The sequence below is a fragment of the Delphinapterus leucas genome, chromosome 15 (assembly GCF_059928025.1).
Source record: "Delphinapterus leucas isolate spDelLeu-1000000601 "Yukka" chromosome 15, BTC_Dleu_Yukka2, whole genome shotgun sequence".
NCBI classification, from domain to species: domain Eukaryota; kingdom Metazoa; phylum Chordata; class Mammalia; order Artiodactyla; family Monodontidae; genus Delphinapterus; species Delphinapterus leucas.
This window is the reverse complement of record NC_143143.1, coordinates 72,808,697-72,828,121: the sequence shown is the minus strand read 5'-3', so window position 1 is coordinate 72,828,121 and position 19,425 is coordinate 72,808,697. Positions and strand designations below refer to the sequence as shown.

General features: G+C 47.0%; 1 protein-coding gene across 4 annotated transcripts; it reads right to left on the bottom strand.

Moving 5' to 3' along the window:
• Positions 1-1,481: 1,481 nt before the first annotated feature.
• TTPAL (alpha tocopherol transfer protein like) lies at positions 1,482-18,623 on the bottom strand. Of its 4 annotated transcripts, none has more exons than XM_022592338.3 (5): positions 18,509-18,623; positions 12,773-13,232; positions 9,605-9,798; positions 8,348-8,458; positions 1,482-6,209 (listed from the first exon to the last, which is right to left on the bottom strand). In XM_022592338.3, the coding sequence occupies exons 2-5, from the start codon at positions 13,215-13,217 to the stop codon at positions 5,931-5,933; spliced, it is 1,029 nt and encodes a 342-aa protein (XP_022448046.1). In that variant the 5' UTR covers positions 13,218-13,232; positions 18,509-18,623; the 3' UTR covers positions 1,482-5,930. The 4 variants fall into 4 exon arrangements, with proteins under 4 accessions (XP_022448046.1, XP_089753063.1, XP_089753062.1 ...); XM_089896937.1 differs by lacking the exon at positions 18,509-18,623 and adding an exon at positions 16,991-18,437 and having other exon boundaries at positions 9,707-9,798; XM_089896936.1 differs by lacking the exon at positions 18,509-18,623 and adding an exon at positions 16,991-18,432.
• Between the last annotated feature and the right edge of the window lie 802 nt (positions 18,624-19,425).

Here is a 19,425-nt window from a genome sequence, read left to right as displayed (position 1 = left end):
ATGTAGGAGACAAGATAAACTAGAGACTGCCTAGAGACATGTAGGGGAGCCAGCTGGCTCTCTAAACGCATCACTAATGAAGGAAAGCTAGTAGCTCCCTAAAGGCAATAACTGCTGTCTCACTGGGTCACTGTATCCCAAGGTACTGGCACCTTATCAGATAAGAGAGTGAACATTTGGTTAAAAAAATTTTTTTTCCAGAAAAGTAGTGCCCTAAAGGATTTTATTACTCACCAGCTTTAAATGCAATAACATGAAACATTTGGGGCCACTGATTATATAGAAGTGCTGAACCAGTACTGTGAGGAGTGGGTGCTGGGGAAACTAAGAGGTGTTTTACAAGAGAAACCAGAAGTGCTGACTCATAACATGGAAAATCACTCCTGTGGCTTGTAAAGTACCTAAGTTGATCCTTTTAACACTGTTGTGAGGTAAAAAGGATTGGAGCCATTAGCTCCATTTTTCCAGATGTAAGAAGCAGACTAAGTGCCTTAGAGAAGGCTGACCTGAAGAGCTGGTGTGCTGCAGTGTAAGTACTTACTGCTGGCATCATCAAAAGCCAACGTAAGTGTATGGACATCCTGCGTGTTTCTCAACCGACCCATCACCAACACACCGGACCCAACACAGACGGGGACCTAGCTTCTGTCTCCGCTGGGGAGATGAATAGGGGGCAGAGAAGAAGCCATTAGCTTAGGGAGACAGCTAAGCAGCGTGGGACCAGAGATGATGAAGCCACACCCTAGTCACCCCTCAAGGAATTGGGTTTACTTACAGGTGCTTCCAGAATAAAATGTTCGGTTACAACTTGGGTCTCAGAGGTTAAGAACTTCTGCTTTATATTTTCTAAGAAGCCAGAAAACAAGCCAGTTTTTAAACTGACACTTTCTCACGGTAAAATACCTTCCTTCTTTCTGTGGTCTGTCTGTGGGCTAACTAACTGCACAGCCTGGCTCCAGCCATCAGGAGGAAATCGGGAGCTGCAGGCAGACTGCCTGACCTTGAATCCCAACGCTACTTAGCTAGCTGTGTGTCCTGGGGCAAGCTAGCTTAACTTTTCTGTGCCTCACTTTCCGCACAGGAGCAATAATACTATTTCATTAAGGGTGCTTGAAGATTCAATGAGATTCTGTATGTGAAGCGCTTAACACGATGGATGCCCAGCCCACACTCAGGAATCGTTAGCTGTCAGGGTTCAAGGCCAGTCTGGGAAGCGTACCTGGGCCTTGTGAAATGAAAAGTTTGCGTATCTATCACTGTGGGCATCTAGCTCCACCTCTTTTCTTCACATTGGTGTCTTCTCACTGCACATGATCTTCAGAGGCAGCCAGCCCACGGTCTAGAGAATGCACGTGCTGCCACAGCGCCCCTGCCGGCCTCCCCAGGAAAGAGGCTCTGCCCAGGCCACTGTGTACCGTGAATAATAAACCCTCAGAACCTTTACCCAAACTGCCACTGTCACAAAAGAACTCCACACACACTCAACCTTACAGAGATTTTTATTTAAGACCCAGTCATGCATACTAAAATTACATGTTTTCACCATTTTGACTTAGAAAATGCACTAGAAAAATAAACTTTTGATCAAAACAAACACTGAAGTAGATGTATCCACCACCATGTGTCCCTATACGTGAAGCCAAACTGAATTTCAGTTTGAAGCGAGGAATGCGACCAGTGGCCAAAATGGTGCCCCAATCTGGTCACAAAATTAGTCCACCTCTCACCCCTTCAGAGTGGTGTCAGAGGCTCTTGGCCCCAGAGAATTTTCAAGTATTTCACTTGTAACGGGTTCCCACCTGATATACCAAGAGGCCGAGGCATATCCACAAGAATCCCAATGGCAGCTACTTAACTGCCCAACTAAACATGGCGCCCTGTAAAATGAAAGGAAAAGCAGCTAATTGGCAAAGAGGAAAAAAGGTCACTAGCATCTCCATCCACAAATCACCCTGGGCCTTCCCATGGAGCAAGCTCTATAAAGGAAGAATATTGTTGTTTAATACTTGTATCTAATGTTGTTTAATACTTGTATTTCAAACAAACCATTTCTGAGTCAGGAGAGCAGAAGGGAATTTACTTGAGATTAACAAAATTCACAGATCCCAATACCGAAAAGGATGACGAGAACTGACATCTTTCCTGAACAGTCAATATGTTTCCGTTTGCTATCTCCACACCTCTCATGCCATGGGACAGCCATACTTACTTACATCATTACCTTAGCGAACATTTTACTTCCTAAATGAAAGAAGAGGTGTCAAAGGAATACCTTAAAATGCGGTGCTACCCAAATGAAAAAGCAATCCCGTGACTGATCTGAGAATCAGATGGCATTTAAAGCAGCTGCCCACCCAGGAAAAATTCTGAAAGGCTCAATATCTCATAGGAATTCCGGGAAAATCTCTCTTATTACCCTGGCTCTATTTCTGGCAAAAATGTAGTATCTTGCGAACTGAAGTGTCTGTAAACCTCTAAGGACAGGCGGCTCTTGTGAAAGCGGGATGAAGTACTAGGGAACTGAAGCCACCTTTGCCAAGAGCAAATAAACTCAAGAGGGGAAGCCAGGGTTGCACTTAGGGCTATTTCTGTAGATTTCTTCCAGTCTCTGGCTGTGAAGGTAGAACAGGATTCCAGGAAGAGGCACAATTTTCCAGAATTCTATGTAGAAGAGAGGAAGAACACGCACCCCCTCCCCCAAATTTCTCAAGCTTACAGATTCATTTGGAAGCTTTAGGTGTCAGTTCATTCAGTCCTAAATTTCCTAAAGAATCACCCAGATGCAGGGAAAAAAAGAGCAAAGCCTCTTATGCCAGAGGGTTCAGAGCTCCGAGTGTAGACACCCTTTATCGTATGACGATTCAGGGATGTTTGGTGGCTGATCTGAGGCCACGTGGCAAAGTAAAGCTGGAACTCGGGTCTCCTGGTTTACTATTCCTTTCCCTTACCTACGCCATGCTACCTGGAATTGCGGGAAAAGTTCATTTTCAGGTGTTTGTGAAATGGATCAGAACTTTTCCCTGAAGGAGAACACTCACAGTTCTCCAGGTGTTCAACTACTTGCTCCATCGCTGTGCCCTCACTGCTGAGTGAAGCTCCCAGCATGCTCCTGTGGTCATTCCCCTGCCCTGCCTGGGGCAACTTCACACAGACGCCTGGTGAAGCCATGTGGAGACCACCGTGTTCTCCACCCAGGGAGGTCCTGGTTTCACAGCTTGGCTCAAACCTCCTCAGGTGCCAAAACCATTTGATCTCTCTGGAGCCAACATAAAACACAGCAGCTCCAGAAGGTAGATAACCCTTGGCTCTGACTCCTTTCAGAAGCTGAATGAAACAGCTCCCTGATCCAACTGGGAAGGCCTGGGAAAAGGGCAACATCCTTCCTGGTCTTTGAGAAATTTCTCTAGGTGAGCTTGGTCATCCCTGTGTTAAGACATGTAGACAAAGGCAATTGGCCAGCAATGCAATGCACAGTTTAAACCTTAGAAACTTGAACCATTCATGTCTAACCTTTTTGTTTTGTTTTTTAATCACTCTATCCTCTTTGGGACCTAAGAAAGCCTCTAACCAACTCTCCCATCCAGGCAGTTGAGTTCTGAACCCTCTACTATAGCCATCCCACTTGTCCTAGTTAGGCCTTTCCGGCAATGCTGGCCACACTGTCATTGTCAGATGGGACTACAGGCAGCCAGGGGTGTGCCTTTTGACATTTCCCTCTCAGCCAGGTCCCTAGAACATCCAGGGTTAGCATCTATGGTGAAAAGAATTCTCCCTAGAACTGGCACTAATGAGGTGAGTTATTTCCACCAGCAACTTCTCCAGACATTTTTAAAAGTGCTAAAGAGATGGACAGCTTATTAACACCTGACTGGCCTTTGAATTTCAGAGGACTCTTCTAATCCTGAGCCATCCGCCTGCCTGCTGCTCTAACAAATGCACGGAGAAGGTACACACACAGCGCGTGGTACTTGTCACTTTTTTTTTTTTTTTTTTTGGTCACACCACGCAGCATATGGGATCTTAGGTCCCCGACCAGGGATCAAACCAGTGCCCCCTGCACTGGAAGCGCGGAGTCTTAACCACTGGACCGCCAGGGAAGGGGAAGTCCCACTTGTCACTTTTTAACACCACCATTTGCGTGGAATCAATATGAAGGGAATAGGTCAAAAGCTGTCAGATGAACCACTTAATTTGATGCGTGGGCTAAGGCTAAATTCTTGACAGAAAGGGTCTAAAGTGCTGAAATGCAGAACTAACATTCAGTCTGGCCGAACACGAGAGAGAGAAACTCAAGTGGGCTGGGGTGGCAGGGGTGAGGGTGGAGGTCCCAGAATAACTTGCCCTAGCGTTCATTTCCAGAAGCCAAAATCTAAGAATCCCAAGGAAGTTAACCATTCACCATTGCCAGGTTTAAAATATACCCCTGAGTCTCAGGAATGGAAGGAATTCATCCAAGATTCTGGGCATCTCACCTGCCCTCACAAAAGGCCATCCTTTTCAAGTTTAACCCTCACCGTGAAAAGAAAATGGGGATTACTCAGTCCACTGTTTCTTTAAAGGCAGGGCCAAAAAATGACGCATCCCTCTTGGAAAGGCCCAGGCGTACTAAGAAAAACAGGATCCAACCACTGGTATCTAGAGAGTCCTCTTTCTAGGCAGAAAACTGACGTCTAACGTTCAATCAATCACTAAACCAAATCCCAGAACCTCGGTAGTAGCCAAAGGGGCCCTCAGGATCACTTCATTCAGCCTCATTTTACAGATGAGAAAGCTGAGGCCCAGGTCTCTTAATTCTTAGGCCAGAATTTTTTTATTTTATTTTTTAAAATAAATTTATTTATTTTTGACCGCATTGGGTCTTCGTTGCTGCACGTGGGCTTTCTCTAATTGTGGCGAGCAGGGGCTACTCTTCGTTGCAGTGCACGGGCTTCTCAATGCGGTGGCTTCTCTTGTTGCAGAGCACGGGCTCTAGGCGCTTCAGTAGTTGTGGCACGCGGGCTCAGTAGTTGTGGCATGCGGGCTCAGTAGTTGTGGCTCGCGGGGTCTTGAGCGCAGCTTCAGTAGCTGTGGCACACGGGCTTAGCTGCTCCGCGGCATGTGGGATCTTCCCGGACCAGGGCTTGAACCCATGTCCCCTGCATTGGCAGGCGGATTCTTAACCACTGCACCACCAGGGAAGCCCCCAGAATTCTTTTAGCTACACAGGCCTGGCATCCAGTCTTTTAGGTTGAGTCAAATCACGTACATCTAGGATCATGTATGATTCCACTGAGAACCAGGCCTAAGGCTTTATGGGTTTGGGAAAACTTTAAGTTCCTATTGCAAGATTCAACCCACGAATCCCAGAGGTACGTGAGGTCCGTGGCTCCTGAATTTGATCAGGAGGTGCTGCTTCGGTCTGGGTGCTTGCATGATTCAGTGACTGTGCTTTCCAGACCCAGTGATGGACTAACACTTCAAGTTTCTTGATGAGCACAGAGGTCTGCAGTTAGGCTTCATGTGAAGAACACAAACTCCCATTTGTCTCATGTGTGGCCACTTTGCAGCCTTGGTCAAACTGTTTCATAGGTGTGTGCTGACTGGCCAATCAGGTTGTTTTCTCTTAGAACGTGGGATCAGAGTGAACTTTGGTCCTGATTTTTCTTGCTTTGAGCTGTGTCAAAACCAGATACGGCTTCAGATGAAGGGCTGCACACTGGGATTCCAAGCGTTTGGAACCGCTGGGGGAGCTTTCTCCATGTCTTCCATAGGAGTCATTCAAGTAACCAAAGCCTCACCCCGCGGCGTACCTCAGAGCCCTACAGGCTTTTCCTCCACGCTGCGGTTCTGTTACAAGGAGCAAGACAATCCATGGCACCTCAAATTCTCCTTGGACCTCTCCAAAGAAAGAAGAAAAGGTTTTAAAGATGGTGACATTCACAGGGGACTGGCTAGTAGCAGGAGTACAGCTGTGATTTCACAGCCCGCATGGAGTCATCACACGGCGCCTCTGGGCTCAGCCCCTCGGGTGGCAAGGCCTGGCCCAGGATGCTGTCGCAGGGAGGGCCAGGTTGGCAGAACTCCCTCACAAAGTCCTCCTCCGAGGCCAGCAGCGCCGCGTTCCAGGCGGTGATGTCCAGCTCTCCGGCCGTGCCCCCGTACTCCTTGGGGAGAATGTTTCTTGGAAGGTTTGAATGGAGAGAGTTCAGGTCAGACCCATGAAGGAAAAACTACAGAGGATGAAAGGAAAGCACACATGTCCTTAGGTTAACCAGTAGCTCGGGAGGTGCTCAAACAAATATCTGTTGAATGAATAAAGGAACAGTTGATGCCAACTCTACCCAGTTCCTCGAAAAGCTTGAGGATCCTTAATCCTCTTTTCCTTATACCCCATATCCTGTTGGCTGGTAAGGGGTATAAGGAAATGCATCCGGAATTCTGGACCTTCCCTGCCACCCTAATGGTACCAGGCCACCATCCCTTCTTACCTGGATTCCTACAACAGCTTCCTCACTCGTCTCTGTGTTCACACCCTTGTCCCACCACAATCTAAGCACTTTTCAACATGCGTCGGATCAAGTCACTCCTCTAATATGTACAAGCTTCCCGTGTTTCCACGTTACGCAGACTAAAAGCCGGACTCCCTACGATGGCCCACACAACCTGGCCCCTGTTACCCCTCTGCCTCCCACTCCTACCACCTGCCCCTGCTGCTCCCCCAGGCCACTCCCATCTCAGGGCCCCCCAGATCACTGTAAGGTTCACTCCCTCATTGCTTTTCAAGCCTTTGCTCAAACGCCAGCTTCTCAGTGACACCACTTCTAACTACCCCGTTGAATACTACAACCCCTTCCCCGCTTCCAGCACCCACCGTCCCCGTTCTCTGCTTTATTTTTCTCCATAGCACCTAGCACATCCTTATCCTAGATAGCATATGTAATCCATCGTCTGTGTCTCTTTGTAGAATGAGAGGGATTTGGGGGGCAGGGATTTTGGTCTGTTGTGTTCGCCGAGAACACACTCGCACAGAGTAGCTGATCAAAACATATTTTTGAGTGAATGAACGAACATACGAAGGACCAGGTGAACAAGATTGTGGGCCACCAGTAAGGTCATTTCACAGACGTAAAAGACCTCTTCCAAAGGCTGCTTTGGTAAAAGCAGGTTCCAAACGGGAGCTCCAGGAACCAACGTGGGTTCAAACCCAGGTAGGGAGGCCACTAAATCAGAGGTTCTCAAACCTAACCATGTATCAGAATCACCTAAGGAGATTTTAAAAGCAGAGATTCCTGGGCTCCATCCCCGAACTGATGAGTTAAAATCTTCAGGGAAAGGGCCTGGGAATCTGGATCTGGATTTTAAGTTCCCTCGCTTACACACTTGAGATTCTCTTTATGTTTCCTCTTTGAAAAAGAGAACAAAATTCAAGGATATTTGAGTGACCAGAACCATGTTCCCAGGCCTAGGAAAGAAGGAGAAAAATACCACCCACCACATTTCAATCGTGATCCTGGGAAAAGTTAAAAGAGAAGTGGCTCTTCAGGGTCAGAGAGGAAGACTGTCTTTGAAAGTGACATCTATCCTTTCTTAAATAAGAATTAAACTAAAAACTCACAGATCTCATAAACCTTGAATTACTCCACAAACTACGAGCAAGACCACAATTTAGGTAAGTGGAAAGGCTTAAATAGCATTTTTAAAGCCCAAGGAGTTGTAGTAAGAAATTGCCGGGCTTCCCTGGTGGCACAGTGGTTAAGAATCCGCCTGCCAATGCAGGGGACGTGGGTTCAAGCCCTGGTCCGGGAAGATCCCACATGCCGTGGAACAACTAAGCCCATGTGCCACAACTACTGAGCCCGCGTGCCACAACTACTGAAGCCCGTGCTCCGCAACATGAGAAGCCACCACAATGAGGAGCCCGTGCACAGCAACGAAGACCCAACACAGCCAAAAATAAATAAATGTATTTAAAAAAAAAAAAAAGAAATTGCCATGACTTTTTAACTACCTGCCCAGTGACTGCCCTTTGCCATGTCCTCTTACACATAAAACACAATGTTGGTTCACAATGCCCAGGCCAGGATATTAAAAAGTCTAAATGATCACAGAGCAGGGACGTTCCTACTATAACAATCCTGGTTCTGCTCTCTCCACTGGCAAATATTATATTCTCATTAATTTCATCTCCCCCTCACAGAAAGGAGTGTTCATTTATTTTATCTGTAACCTTGCACTTTCCAAATTAGTAGTCCCAGGGCAAGAATAATACGCTAAGTTTACTGTCATCACAATAAATTTATAGATGTCACAAAAAAGGCAGCATTAAAAAAAAATTGAAGTATCTTAAATCGATAGGATCATCACTTACTCTGTTTGCTATTTTCTCCTTCAGAAACGGTTTTATGATGGCAAAAATGCCTTTAAATATTCGAGGTTCGTTCACTACATGGACTGCTTTTATCCGAATGGGGAAACCATCCTGTGGGGGAAGGGAAGGGGGTGTTAGAACCTGTGGAGCATCTGGAAACTGTCCATTACCACAGCCTGGGAACTTTTTTTTGTCCCCCAGATCGTCATACAGGACTAGAAAACCACTGATCCAAATGCATTATCCTTACACCTGAATCTGCCAAGAAGAGTGGAAGCTAAGGAAAGCCAAAGTATTGTCTCAAAGCCAGGATTCACATTTCTGATAATGACCGGAGGTGACATTTAAAGGCTTAAATAATCAGCCTGGTGTGCAGTAGTGGCTCAAACACACCACTGAGGAGAATCGTGGTGTCGCTGAACCTCCAGAGCTCATGGGAGGCAGCACCCCACGGGCTGGGTCAGAACAAAGCTCCAACCTGCCAGAGCTGGGAGGCGCAGGCCAGGCTACATCCTGAAGGTCTCGGTTTCCTTTCAACAAGGAAAGAATTCTTGTCTATCTCAGAGGATTCCCTGAAGGACTGAATGGGTTATAAAGACTGTAAGTGTGCTTTGCAGCTACGAGGATATACTGCACAGCACAGGGAATTATAGCCATTATTTTGTAATAACTTTTAATGGAGTATAATCTATAAAAATACTGAATCATTGCGCTGTACACCTTAAACTAACATAATATTGTAAATCAACTATACTTCAATTTTTTAAAAAAAGTGCTTTGCATGTGCAAACCATTTCACACACTACTGGTGTGTAAGGAACTTTATGGTTCCCAGAGACTTGAGTTCTGAAACACAGAACATGAGGTGTGAAAGCATCTGACCAAAACAGCCCAACAGGGCTCCCAATGCCCAGGTCCCACAGAAAGGAGGAGAGGTTCCATCACTTCAGCAGAAACCTTCTCAGTTTCGTTTGTTGAGAATTTCTCTGCCTTCTGTACCAAAAAAAAAAAGCAGAAAGCATTTCTCTGTTTTTTGGACTCTTACCCTAAAGCTGATCTTGCCTAGAAACTACTGGAGACCCTGATGAGAATGAGTGGTGAATTGGACTTTTACGTTTCTTCCCATAATGCTTTTCTATTGTTCTGACTGTGGAGAGGAGGTGGGGTTTGTGTATCAGTTGGAATTAGAGGTAAGTGGACAGGGCCCTGGGGAAACCAAACAGGACAGGACAGGCACAGGACACACAGGGGCCATACCTGAAGGATGCCAATCACCTTTTTGGCTATAAAAGGGCCAAAATGAGATGCCTTTGATAAGCTCACTCCTTTGTAGTCTGCAAGAATTACAATTCCATTCACCTGGGTTTCTTCAGACTGAATGAGTTTTTCTAATGTCAGGTATATGGCTCGGATATTTTCGGTAATTGGATAGTTGCTCGGGATCCATCTGTCTAAGGTCATAAGAGATGGACAGTATGTTACAGAAATGAACACAAACAAGTAATCAGACAGGCTATGATTTATCTCCTTCCTAAAACTACTGTTTAAAAATGGAAAAGACAGAATTCTACTGGCATGACTATTTAAATCTCTAAGTGGTAGGTGATGTTTCTTAACTCCAAACACAGCAGCACATTCTGAAATGGAAATGCAATTGAGTGGTGAGGATGAAACAGTGAGTTCTGAAGTCAGACACATGCGGGGGTTTGAATCTTACTAGTTGTGTGACCTTGGGCAAGTTACCTTCTCACCACCATGGGCCTACATATTATCCCATACATAGAACAGGATAACAATACTGGCTTCACGGACATCTGCGCCTTCTGCCACCACAAGTCCCCTTATCTTCATGAGACCACCCTGATTTTCCTTGGGGAACTACCCCTTCCCATGCTAGCCATACAGTTTGGGTAAACGGACTTCACTCCCGGGTCCAAAGCTGGGCTTGGCCAATACGGGTATTATAACCTCCTGGCCACAAGCATGTGATCCAAGCCAGGTCAAGCAGAACCATGGGGACTCAATTCTGGGACCTTGGCCCTTTGGAAACAGAAGATCTCTCTTCTTTCTTGTAGTGGTGAGGCTGGGAGCCTGAGACTCAGGGACCCCATGAGGCAAGAGCTGGTTTGAGAATGAAGCCAGCAGAGGTGGAGATGGCCTTCCAATGCTGTTGTCTGAGCAAATCCCCCTTTCCAGGCTGGATGCTCCTTTAATGTTCCCCCATATGATCGAGGAGTCTTTCTCTCTAACACTCAACTTTTGAGTGTTAACCAATATTCTCAAGAAAATCCCGCTAACATCTCAGTGTCTCTTTCTTACAAAGGTGAAACTCCACAGGGGGACTTCCCTGGTGGCGCAGTGGTTAAGACTCTGCGCTCCCAATGCAGGGGGCCCAGGCTCGATCCTCTGTCAGGGAACTAGATCCCACATGCATGCCGCAACTAAGAGTTCACATGCCACAACTAAGACCCAGTGCAACCAAATAAATAAATATTAAAAGAAGAAAAAAACTCCACAGGATTGCCACCAATGGGATTTGTGATATGTGCAAAATTCCTATGAAAAAACCTTTGTCCAAAAATTATGCCAGCTTGTTGTTTGATGTTGCTGCCAATTGAACGTGCTTCTACATAACTGGCTATCATCCTTTTCAATCACATATGTCTCAAAAGAGCTTATAAAAAGGCAAAGCCAATACCTAATTAAGAACAAAATCCGTATCTGCCTCCTGCTAAAATGTGGAGTCGGTGGGGAGGGATCCAGATCTGCTGCAAACATATAGGGAAAAAAATCCATCACACGAGCAAAGAGTTCAAACCACACAAGCAAAGGCGTGAAACCCGTGTGGTAATATCTGACTGTTTTCATTTATTCGTATGAGGTGAGCACAGAGGAGGAACAGAAACTCTCGCTGACTGGTTTCTAGGTTTCTTGGTGCCCTGACATCTCCACCGCATTGCTTATTTTAAAATGAACGCCCCTGATTTTGGAAAGCACCGAAAACGGCAGGTAAAGCAGTTAACACTGTGCCTGGTACACAGTAACGGCTCAAGAGAATGTGGTTTAGTCTACCAAAAGGGTTTGGTAAAGGACTAAAGGAAGTGGTAACGTGGGGCCTGCAGGCAGAGGAAGGTGCCCTCCCGCTTCCACTCGCATCAGTTTCCAGACGCATTTGTATGCATGAGCAGAAAGGGCAGTCAGCAGGTTCTCATGTTCCCAGCGTGCTTGGGAGGAAGAACACAGCAATCTTACTTTCACATTTTTTTTTTCAGTTCTGCTCTGATGGAAAATGTTGAGGTTGGGGGCAGAGTGGAGAACTCTCCAGAGTTTATAATGCATTTGGTGTCAGGGAAGAGAAGAGGACGAAGAATCAGAAGGCTTGAGTTCTAGGACCCCTCGGTCGTTGTGTCAACCAAAAAAATGTTCCCACGCATTTCTAAATGCTTCTGGGCAGGGGGAAGTGCCTCCACTGAAAACTACTGTGCCAAAGAAATGTCAGGTGTCCCGATTACCATCATGCAGTGCTGAGATCTGAAAGTGAATCTAAAGTGAATACTTTCAAGGGCTTAACAAAGCAGAGGGAGGGCGGAGAGGACAGAGGAGGCACGTGGTAGGCAGATACCTTTCCAGGCATCTGCCCAGCCCAGACCCTTTCACTGATATCTGTATCTCACGTGCTCACTAAGGAGTGAAAGGGTGGGAGCTGAGGGGGGGTGTCCTGGCAGCCCCGCTTGTACACGATGACCAGGGTCGCTTTCTCAGCCCACCAGATTCCCAACCCTAGAAATCTGGAATTTGCATTGAAAGAACTTAGTTGGGTGGCCAGGTAAACCTGGGAGATGAGGGGTGTACCGAGGGAGCAGAAGCCAGTCCACGGACAGAAGTGTGAGGAAGATGTGCAAAGGGCAGCAGAGATGTGGTCCAGAGAGACACACGGACTGACAGACAGTCAGAAGCAGAGACGGGGAGAATGGCGGGCTTAGTTCCTGATGGGGGAATGAATTGGATTCTGGGTCTTGGCTCCTGGGCCCGGCAAAAGCCGTGTTCCTTCAGATCTCTAGTGCTGTGCTTCCATCTCCTTAGACTAAATCCTCCCTTTTGTCTTAAGCCGGTAGAGCAGGGTTTTGTTCTCTTGCGATCAAAAGAGCCTTGACTGGGACTTCCCTGGTGGCTCAGTGGATAAGACTCCATGCTCCCAATGCAGGGGGCCTGGGTTCGATCCCTGGTCAGGGAACTAGATCCCACATGCATGACGCAAATAAGAGTTTGCATGCCACAACTAAGGAGCCCGCGCTTATATATATATAAGAGCCCTGACTAAGGCAAGGAGGGGACAAAAGGGAATAAGAAAGAGAGAGAGGGCGCTGAGCAGACGCATCCCAAGCTGTACCCACGCCCCGCCCCCAGAGACGGTGAGGCTGGTACCTGGACGGAGGCAGAGGATGTGGCGGCCCCTGGGGTCGGTGTGGGGCAGTACAGTGAGGAATCCGGAAGCCAGGACCTCTTTCAAGGCCGAGGGCCGCAGGTTGTTGAAGACTTCGGGCCAGCTTCTCCGGCAGCTGTGGTAGTTGATCAGGAGCTGGAGGGCCCGGTCGTAGTCAAACTTGCGGGCTCGGAGGAAGCGCAGCAGGAAGGCGTCCTCGAGGGAGGTGCTCAGGTTCGGGCACTCCTTGCGCACCATGTCCCGGAGGGCCTGGACATCGCGGAGCCTCCATTCTGGCTTCTCCTGCAGTTCCTCCCTGGCTTTGGCCACCAGGTCCTCGGTCAGCGAGCACACATAGCCGGTGCGTGCGGGGGGCGGCGGCAGCTCACTTTCCGAAAGTGAGGCCGCGGAAGGGCTGGTTCTCAGAGAGTCACTTTCTTCTGACATTAGCTCCCAGGATCCCTGCAAAAACAGAAGCCCTGCATGATGTGGAGAAAGCCCAGCACCGCTCATTCCAAATCAGAGAGCAGCACGAGGGAGGGGGGGCAGAGATGTTTTTTGTCAAGCCAAGAACCTCAGAGCAGTGGTTCTTGACTGGAGGAGTATCTGAACCATGTGCCCAAGCCCAGCCCCAGACGGCATGAAGGAAGAATCTCCGCAGAGGCACCCAGGCAGCTAGAGCAGGATGCACACACCCCTCATCAAACACACTGGCCTTGCGCACAGAGGTATGAACAGGTGCTCAACCTGACTTGTAATTAAAGAAATGCAAACTAAAACACCTTTGAAATTCAGATTAGCAAAAATGCAAAACAGGTACTCTGATACGCTTGCTGTTGGTGGGAGAATAAATTGACATAGTCTCTTTAGGGTAGTTTGTCAATATCTATAAATATTTCAAACCACATACCCTTACAAGTATCATATGATATCACTTGTATGTGGAATCTAAAAAAGTGATACAGATGAACTTATTTACAAAACAGAAATAGACTCACAGACAGAAAACAAACTTATGGTTACCGAAGTGGGAAGAGGGGGAAGGATAAATTAGGAATTTGGGATTAACAGGTACACACTACTGTTTATAATATAGATAAACAACAAGGACCTACATAGGGAACCATATTCAGTATCTTATAATACCCTGTTAATGGAAAAGAATCTGAAAAAGAATAGATATATATGTATAACTGAATCACTTTGCTGTAAACCTGAAACATTGTAAATCAACTATACTTCAGTTAAAAAAAAAAACAAAACACATACCCTTTGGCCCAGCATTACATTTCTAGGACACGTACTTGTATGTGTGTGCAAAATATGCACACCAGGATGATTGTTACAAGTATTGATTATAATGGCAAAAGACTGGAAATACTACCTACATTACCCAGTTGGAGACTGGTTAAATAATATTACCATATGAGTGGAATACTATTCAGTCGTGAAAAGGAATTAGGCAGATCTTTATGAATTGACACGTTAAGGAAAAAGAAAGCAGTTGCAGAAAAGTGTAAAAAAAAGACCTGCATTTAAAGGAAACCATAAACAAGACGAAAAGACAACCCTCAGAATGGGAGAAAGTATTTGCAAATGAAGCAATGGACAAGGGATTAATCTCCAAAATATACAAACAGCTCATGCAGCTCAATATCAAAAGAACAAACAACCCAATCAAAAAATGGGCAGAAGACCTAAATAGACATTTCTCCAAAGATGACATACAGATGGCGAAGAGGCACATAAGATGGTCAACATCACTAATTATTAGAGAAATGCAAGTCAAAACTACAATGAAGTATCACCTCATACCAGTCAGAATGGCCATCATCAAAAAATCTACAAAAAACAATAAATGCTGGAGAGGGTGTGGAGAAAAGGGAACCCTCTTGCACTGTTGGTAGGAATGTAAATTGATACAGCCACTATGGAGAACAGTATGGAGGTTCCTTAAAAAACCTAAAAATAGAATTACCATATGACCCAGCAATCCCACTGTTGGGTACATACCCTGGAAAACCATAATTCAAAAAGACACCTGCACCCCAAAGTTCATTGCAGCATTACTTACAATAGCCAGGTCATGGAAGCAACCTAAATGCCCATCGACAAATGAATGGATAAAGGAGATGTGGTAAATATATACAATGGAATATTACTCAGCCATAAAAAGGAACGAAATTGGGTCGTTTGTAGAGACGTGGATGGACCTAGAGACTGTCATACAGAGAGAAGTAAGTCAGAAAGAGAAAAACAAATATCATATGCATATATGTGGAATCTAGAAAAATGGCACAGATGAACCTGTTTGCAAGGCAGAAATAGCGACACAGACATAGAGAACAATCCATATGGAAACCAAGGGGGAAAGGGGGGGTGGGATGAATTGGAATATTGGGATTGACATATATACACTAATATGCATAAAACAGATAACTAATGAGAACCTGCTGTATAGCACAGGGAACTCTACTCAATGCTCTGTGGTGACCTAAATGGGAAGGAAATCCAAAAAAGAGGGGATGTATGTATACATAGAGCTGATTCACTTCACTGTACAGCAGAAACTAACACAACATTGTAAAGCAACTATACCCCAATTAAAAAAAAAAAAGACTTGCATTTACATTTTAAAAATATATGCATATATACTTGTGAATGCACCTACAATTTCTGGAAGGAAGTACAAGAAAACTGTTAACCATGGTTCCCTCTAGGGAACAGAACTAGACACTAGACATTTAAGGAGAGAGAAAGAGACTCTTTACTGTACTGTTAAATTTTTTACCATATCCACATGTGACTTAGCATGGCGGCTGTGAAACTGATCAGATCTCCTGTCGGGGTGGAACATAACTGATGGGTGTCCCCAGCTGCTGTCCCTCCGGATCCACCATCCAGTGGATGCACACTTTCCACAGACTGTCCCTGGCCAATGACTGAGTGAAACGTAGGACTCCTTGAACAGGCATCAAGGACTCCCTATCTGCCTGGCCGAATCTTTTGTGGAACCACAGTGCAGTCCAAGACTTCCTGCCCAAACCTCCGGCACAGGGACTGGCCTCAAATCGCTATCAGAAGCTCTCCCTGATTTCTCCAGTTCCCCTCCCTTTTATGTGTTGCTGCCATTAAATTTCTTGCATGTCTAATCTCATCCTAGTGTCTGCTTCTTGGAAGGTCTGAACTAACACACCTATTAAAGGAAAAAACACAACAAACAAAACAAAATAACACAGCTGCCTTAGATATTTCAGGAATAAGGTTGCAGCAGGGCTGCCCAGTTCCAAAGCCCAAGCTCTTGTCCATGGGCTGTCACTGGTCCCCCACTCGGAACTCAACAAGGAAGGCAGGAACCATCCTGGGGTCTCTGCACAGGCCACGGCAGCCACAGTGACCAGGTCACCCCCTCTAAATCTTAGGTCTGCACACTCTGTTCCTTGTGTTCTAACCTCCAGCCTCACACAGCTTCTTTCACTTCCTCCCAAAGGTGGTTTTCTTATCCTCTGCACATCCTGTTTCCTCTGATTAGCATGCTCATCCTCCAGTGCTTCTGACCAATACCAATTCACCCTTCGGTGCCCATTAGATGCTACTTCATTTATTCAACAAACATTGAGCACTTGGTAGGTACCAGGCCCTCGTCCAGGCACTGGGGGCAATTATTAGAAGATAATAAGTGCTATGGAGAGAAATAAAAGAGGCAAGGGGGTTGGAAGTACCTGGGGATAGGACTTGCAATTTTAAGTAGGGTGATCAGGGAAGTCCTCACCCAAGTGACATGTGTGAGAAGATGAAGATGAGGGAGCAAGCCATTCTGGGGGAAGAAAAAGTGCAAAGCCTGAGGCAGGACCATGCCTGGCTTTTTCAAGGAACAGGGAGGAGGCCAGTATGGCAAGAACCAGATGCGCAAGGTGGAGAATACTGGCAGATGAATTTAGAGAGGAACTGGGGACCCAGTTGGTACTGGGCTTTGTAGGTCAGTAAGAGCGTAGTTACTCTCACTTCAGTGGGAGTCAAGGAGGGTTTTGGGTAGACTGACATGATCGGATTTAGATTTCTAAAAGATCACTGGGCTATCTTGAGAATGGACTGTAAGAGGATGAGAACAGAGGCGAAGGGACCATTTAGAGGCTACTGCAATAATCCAGGTGAGGGATGATGGCGCTTAAAGCGGGAAGCCTTCTCTGACTCCGGGCCAGGTTAGGAGCTCCCCTCACCGCTGCAGGAGCTCTTCCGCATAGCGCTTCTCTCGCTGTTGCAACTGTAGGCAATTTGTGCACAACACCCACATCCGTCTTGTTCATCACCTTAAACCCACCCAGCGCTTAACAGGGTGTCAGACACAGTCTGTGCTCCATAAATATTTGTTGAAGGAGTTTCATCTGCTTGGCGGGAGGTGCTGCGTGAGGAACAGATCAACAATCATGGTTCACAGGACCCACCCTGGGCTCTGTTTTCCTGGCAGTCACCAACAGATGCCTGTAATCCCAATCGAGTAATTAGCCAGAAGACAGACTGTAGCGTCCACGAACTACAGGCCTAGCCTCAACGTCCCTCTCCAGCCTGTCTCCCACCTTTCCCCCTCTCAATGCACATGAAATGTCAGCCAAAGCAAACTAATGACCCACCATTCTTGGAACACCTCATGCATTTCTGATACCTCTGCCTGGAATTTCCTTGCCTCATTTGTTCTCAAACAGACAACTCATCACCTTCCAGGCCCAGCTTCAATGTCACCTCCTCTACGAAGCCTTCCTTGACTCCCCCAGGGTGACTCTCTCCCGTTTTCCACAGCACTGGGTTCCTACTTCTCTTTCAGAAAATGCAGGCCAGTGTCTTGTGTGTTTACCTGAAACTCCTCCAAGCCAGTTTTACCCATCCATTCATTTATCAAAGAATTACTGATCACCTGTGGCAGGCACTGTGCTTACAGGTGCTGGGCACACAACAATGAACAATATAATTCTTTGCCTTATGAAATTTAACTCATAGTGGAATGATGAAAAGAGATAATATGTACTTGAGCATTTTACCATGTATCAAGTACTGTGATAAGCACTTTACATCCATCTCTTGTTTAATCTTCACAATATTTGGTGAGAGCACTAATGCTATTCCTAGTTTACAAAGGGGGAAACTGCCCACTAGAATGTAAATTCCATGGGGGCAGACAACTTGCCTGCTGCGTTCACTGCTATCCCCGGTGCCTGGCCCATGATGGTACTCTGTAAATACTAGCGGATGACGTGAGGATAAGGGCCCAAGGGTACACACCTAGTGAGGCAGAGCAAGGATGTATCTAGCCCCACACTGGGCTCTACGCTGCACCTAGAGCTTCCTGTTTAATCTCCAGGGCCTTGGCAGTATCAAGCACAGAGCAGGACCCAGTCACAGTCTGGTAAATGAATTGATGGGTGGGCATACAGATGGGTGCAAACACCATTTGTTAGGGTCAAGCCGGGAATCTTCCCCACCTGGAGCCTATCATTTTTTGAGCATCACCTTCCTTCCCGTCCTACCCCAAGAAGAGGTCAGGAATCACCGTTCCTGAAGCCCCAGAGACCCCACGTCCCGTCGACACCTTCCGAGGCCCCCACTTCCGGCTGTCACCCCTTCCCCAGGTGTCCCCATTTCCTGGGGTCTCTCTCTACTCGGATGCCCCACTTCCGGTCGTCCCTCCCTCTCAAGGGTCCCTCTCCCTAGCCCCCGGGGCACACCGGCTCGCGGGCACTCACCGGCCCGGCTACGGGGCGGAGCGCGGGTCAATCGGCGGCGGGAGCCTCGTCCGGCAGCGCGCACAGAACCGACCCGCACTCCCCACCCGGCCGGCCCGGCCGCTCGCGCCGGAAGTGACGTACGCAGAGCGTTGGAAGGCGGGGCACCGCCCCGAGTGCGCATGTGCGACATCTCCTCGAAGTGCCGGCCTTCGGTCCCCACCTGGCGGCCGGGATGGCGCGGTGGGACCTGAGCGTGGGAAGAGCGTGGCTGGGAGGCACAGGGAGCACGACCAGGTTGAGCTGGTATAGATGAGGAAGCTGAGGCCCAGAGAAGGAAGGGAAGAAACTGCTGTTTTCCGAGAACATATTAACTATGTACCTGGTGTTTTACATCCATCATCTCATTAAATCCTCAAATGGAATCCTACTATTTTATGAAAGGGAAACGCAATCAATGAAGTATAGAGTTTCAAACCTAGACCTTGGGATTAGCATTCCACAATTCTCCCCACCAGAGCTGCCACCAGGGCTGGCTGCTCCAAAGGGTAAGATTCCAATTCAGGGGACGTCTGTCTGTCCGTCTTTAGCCAAGTGACTTTGAGCAAGTCCCCATTCCTCCTTGGGCCTTAGTTTCCTCATCTGTAACATGATTCTTGCTCTGGAATATTGATTCAATAATTGTTTCCTGCTTTGGGGTTCATGAAGTCCTTTTCAGAAAGTGGTAGTTTGAAAAAGGCTTTACTAGTGCCCGTCTCCAGGCCATTAAAACCCCCAGCACAACCCCCGCCCCGCCCCACCCATATATTTTGAGCAGCTACAACTTTGAGAGGATCTTGAGGCCCCTCTTTCAAGCAGAGTAATACTAATGTCTTGGTAAAGACACTAAACCATTTCTAGAGAGAAATTGTGTGGTCCAGGAGGACTCAACAGCCCAA

What these genes read in the sequence shown, in the direction of transcription:
- TTPAL (XM_089896936.1), bottom strand. Translation starts at nt 17,077, where the DNA reads ATGAACAAGACGGATGTGGGTGTTGTGCACAAATTGCCTACAGTTGCA. An exon ending in AGGTGATTGGCATCCTTCAG is followed by an intron (nt 8,459 to 9,604) that starts GTATGGCCCCTG and finishes CTTCCCCCACAG; the next exon opens with GATGGTTTCCCCATTCGGAT. An exon ending in AGGAGAAAATAGCAAACAGA is followed by an intron (nt 6,210 to 8,347) that starts GTAAGTGATGAT and finishes CATCCTCTGTAG; the next exon opens with TTTTTCCTTCATGGGTCTGA.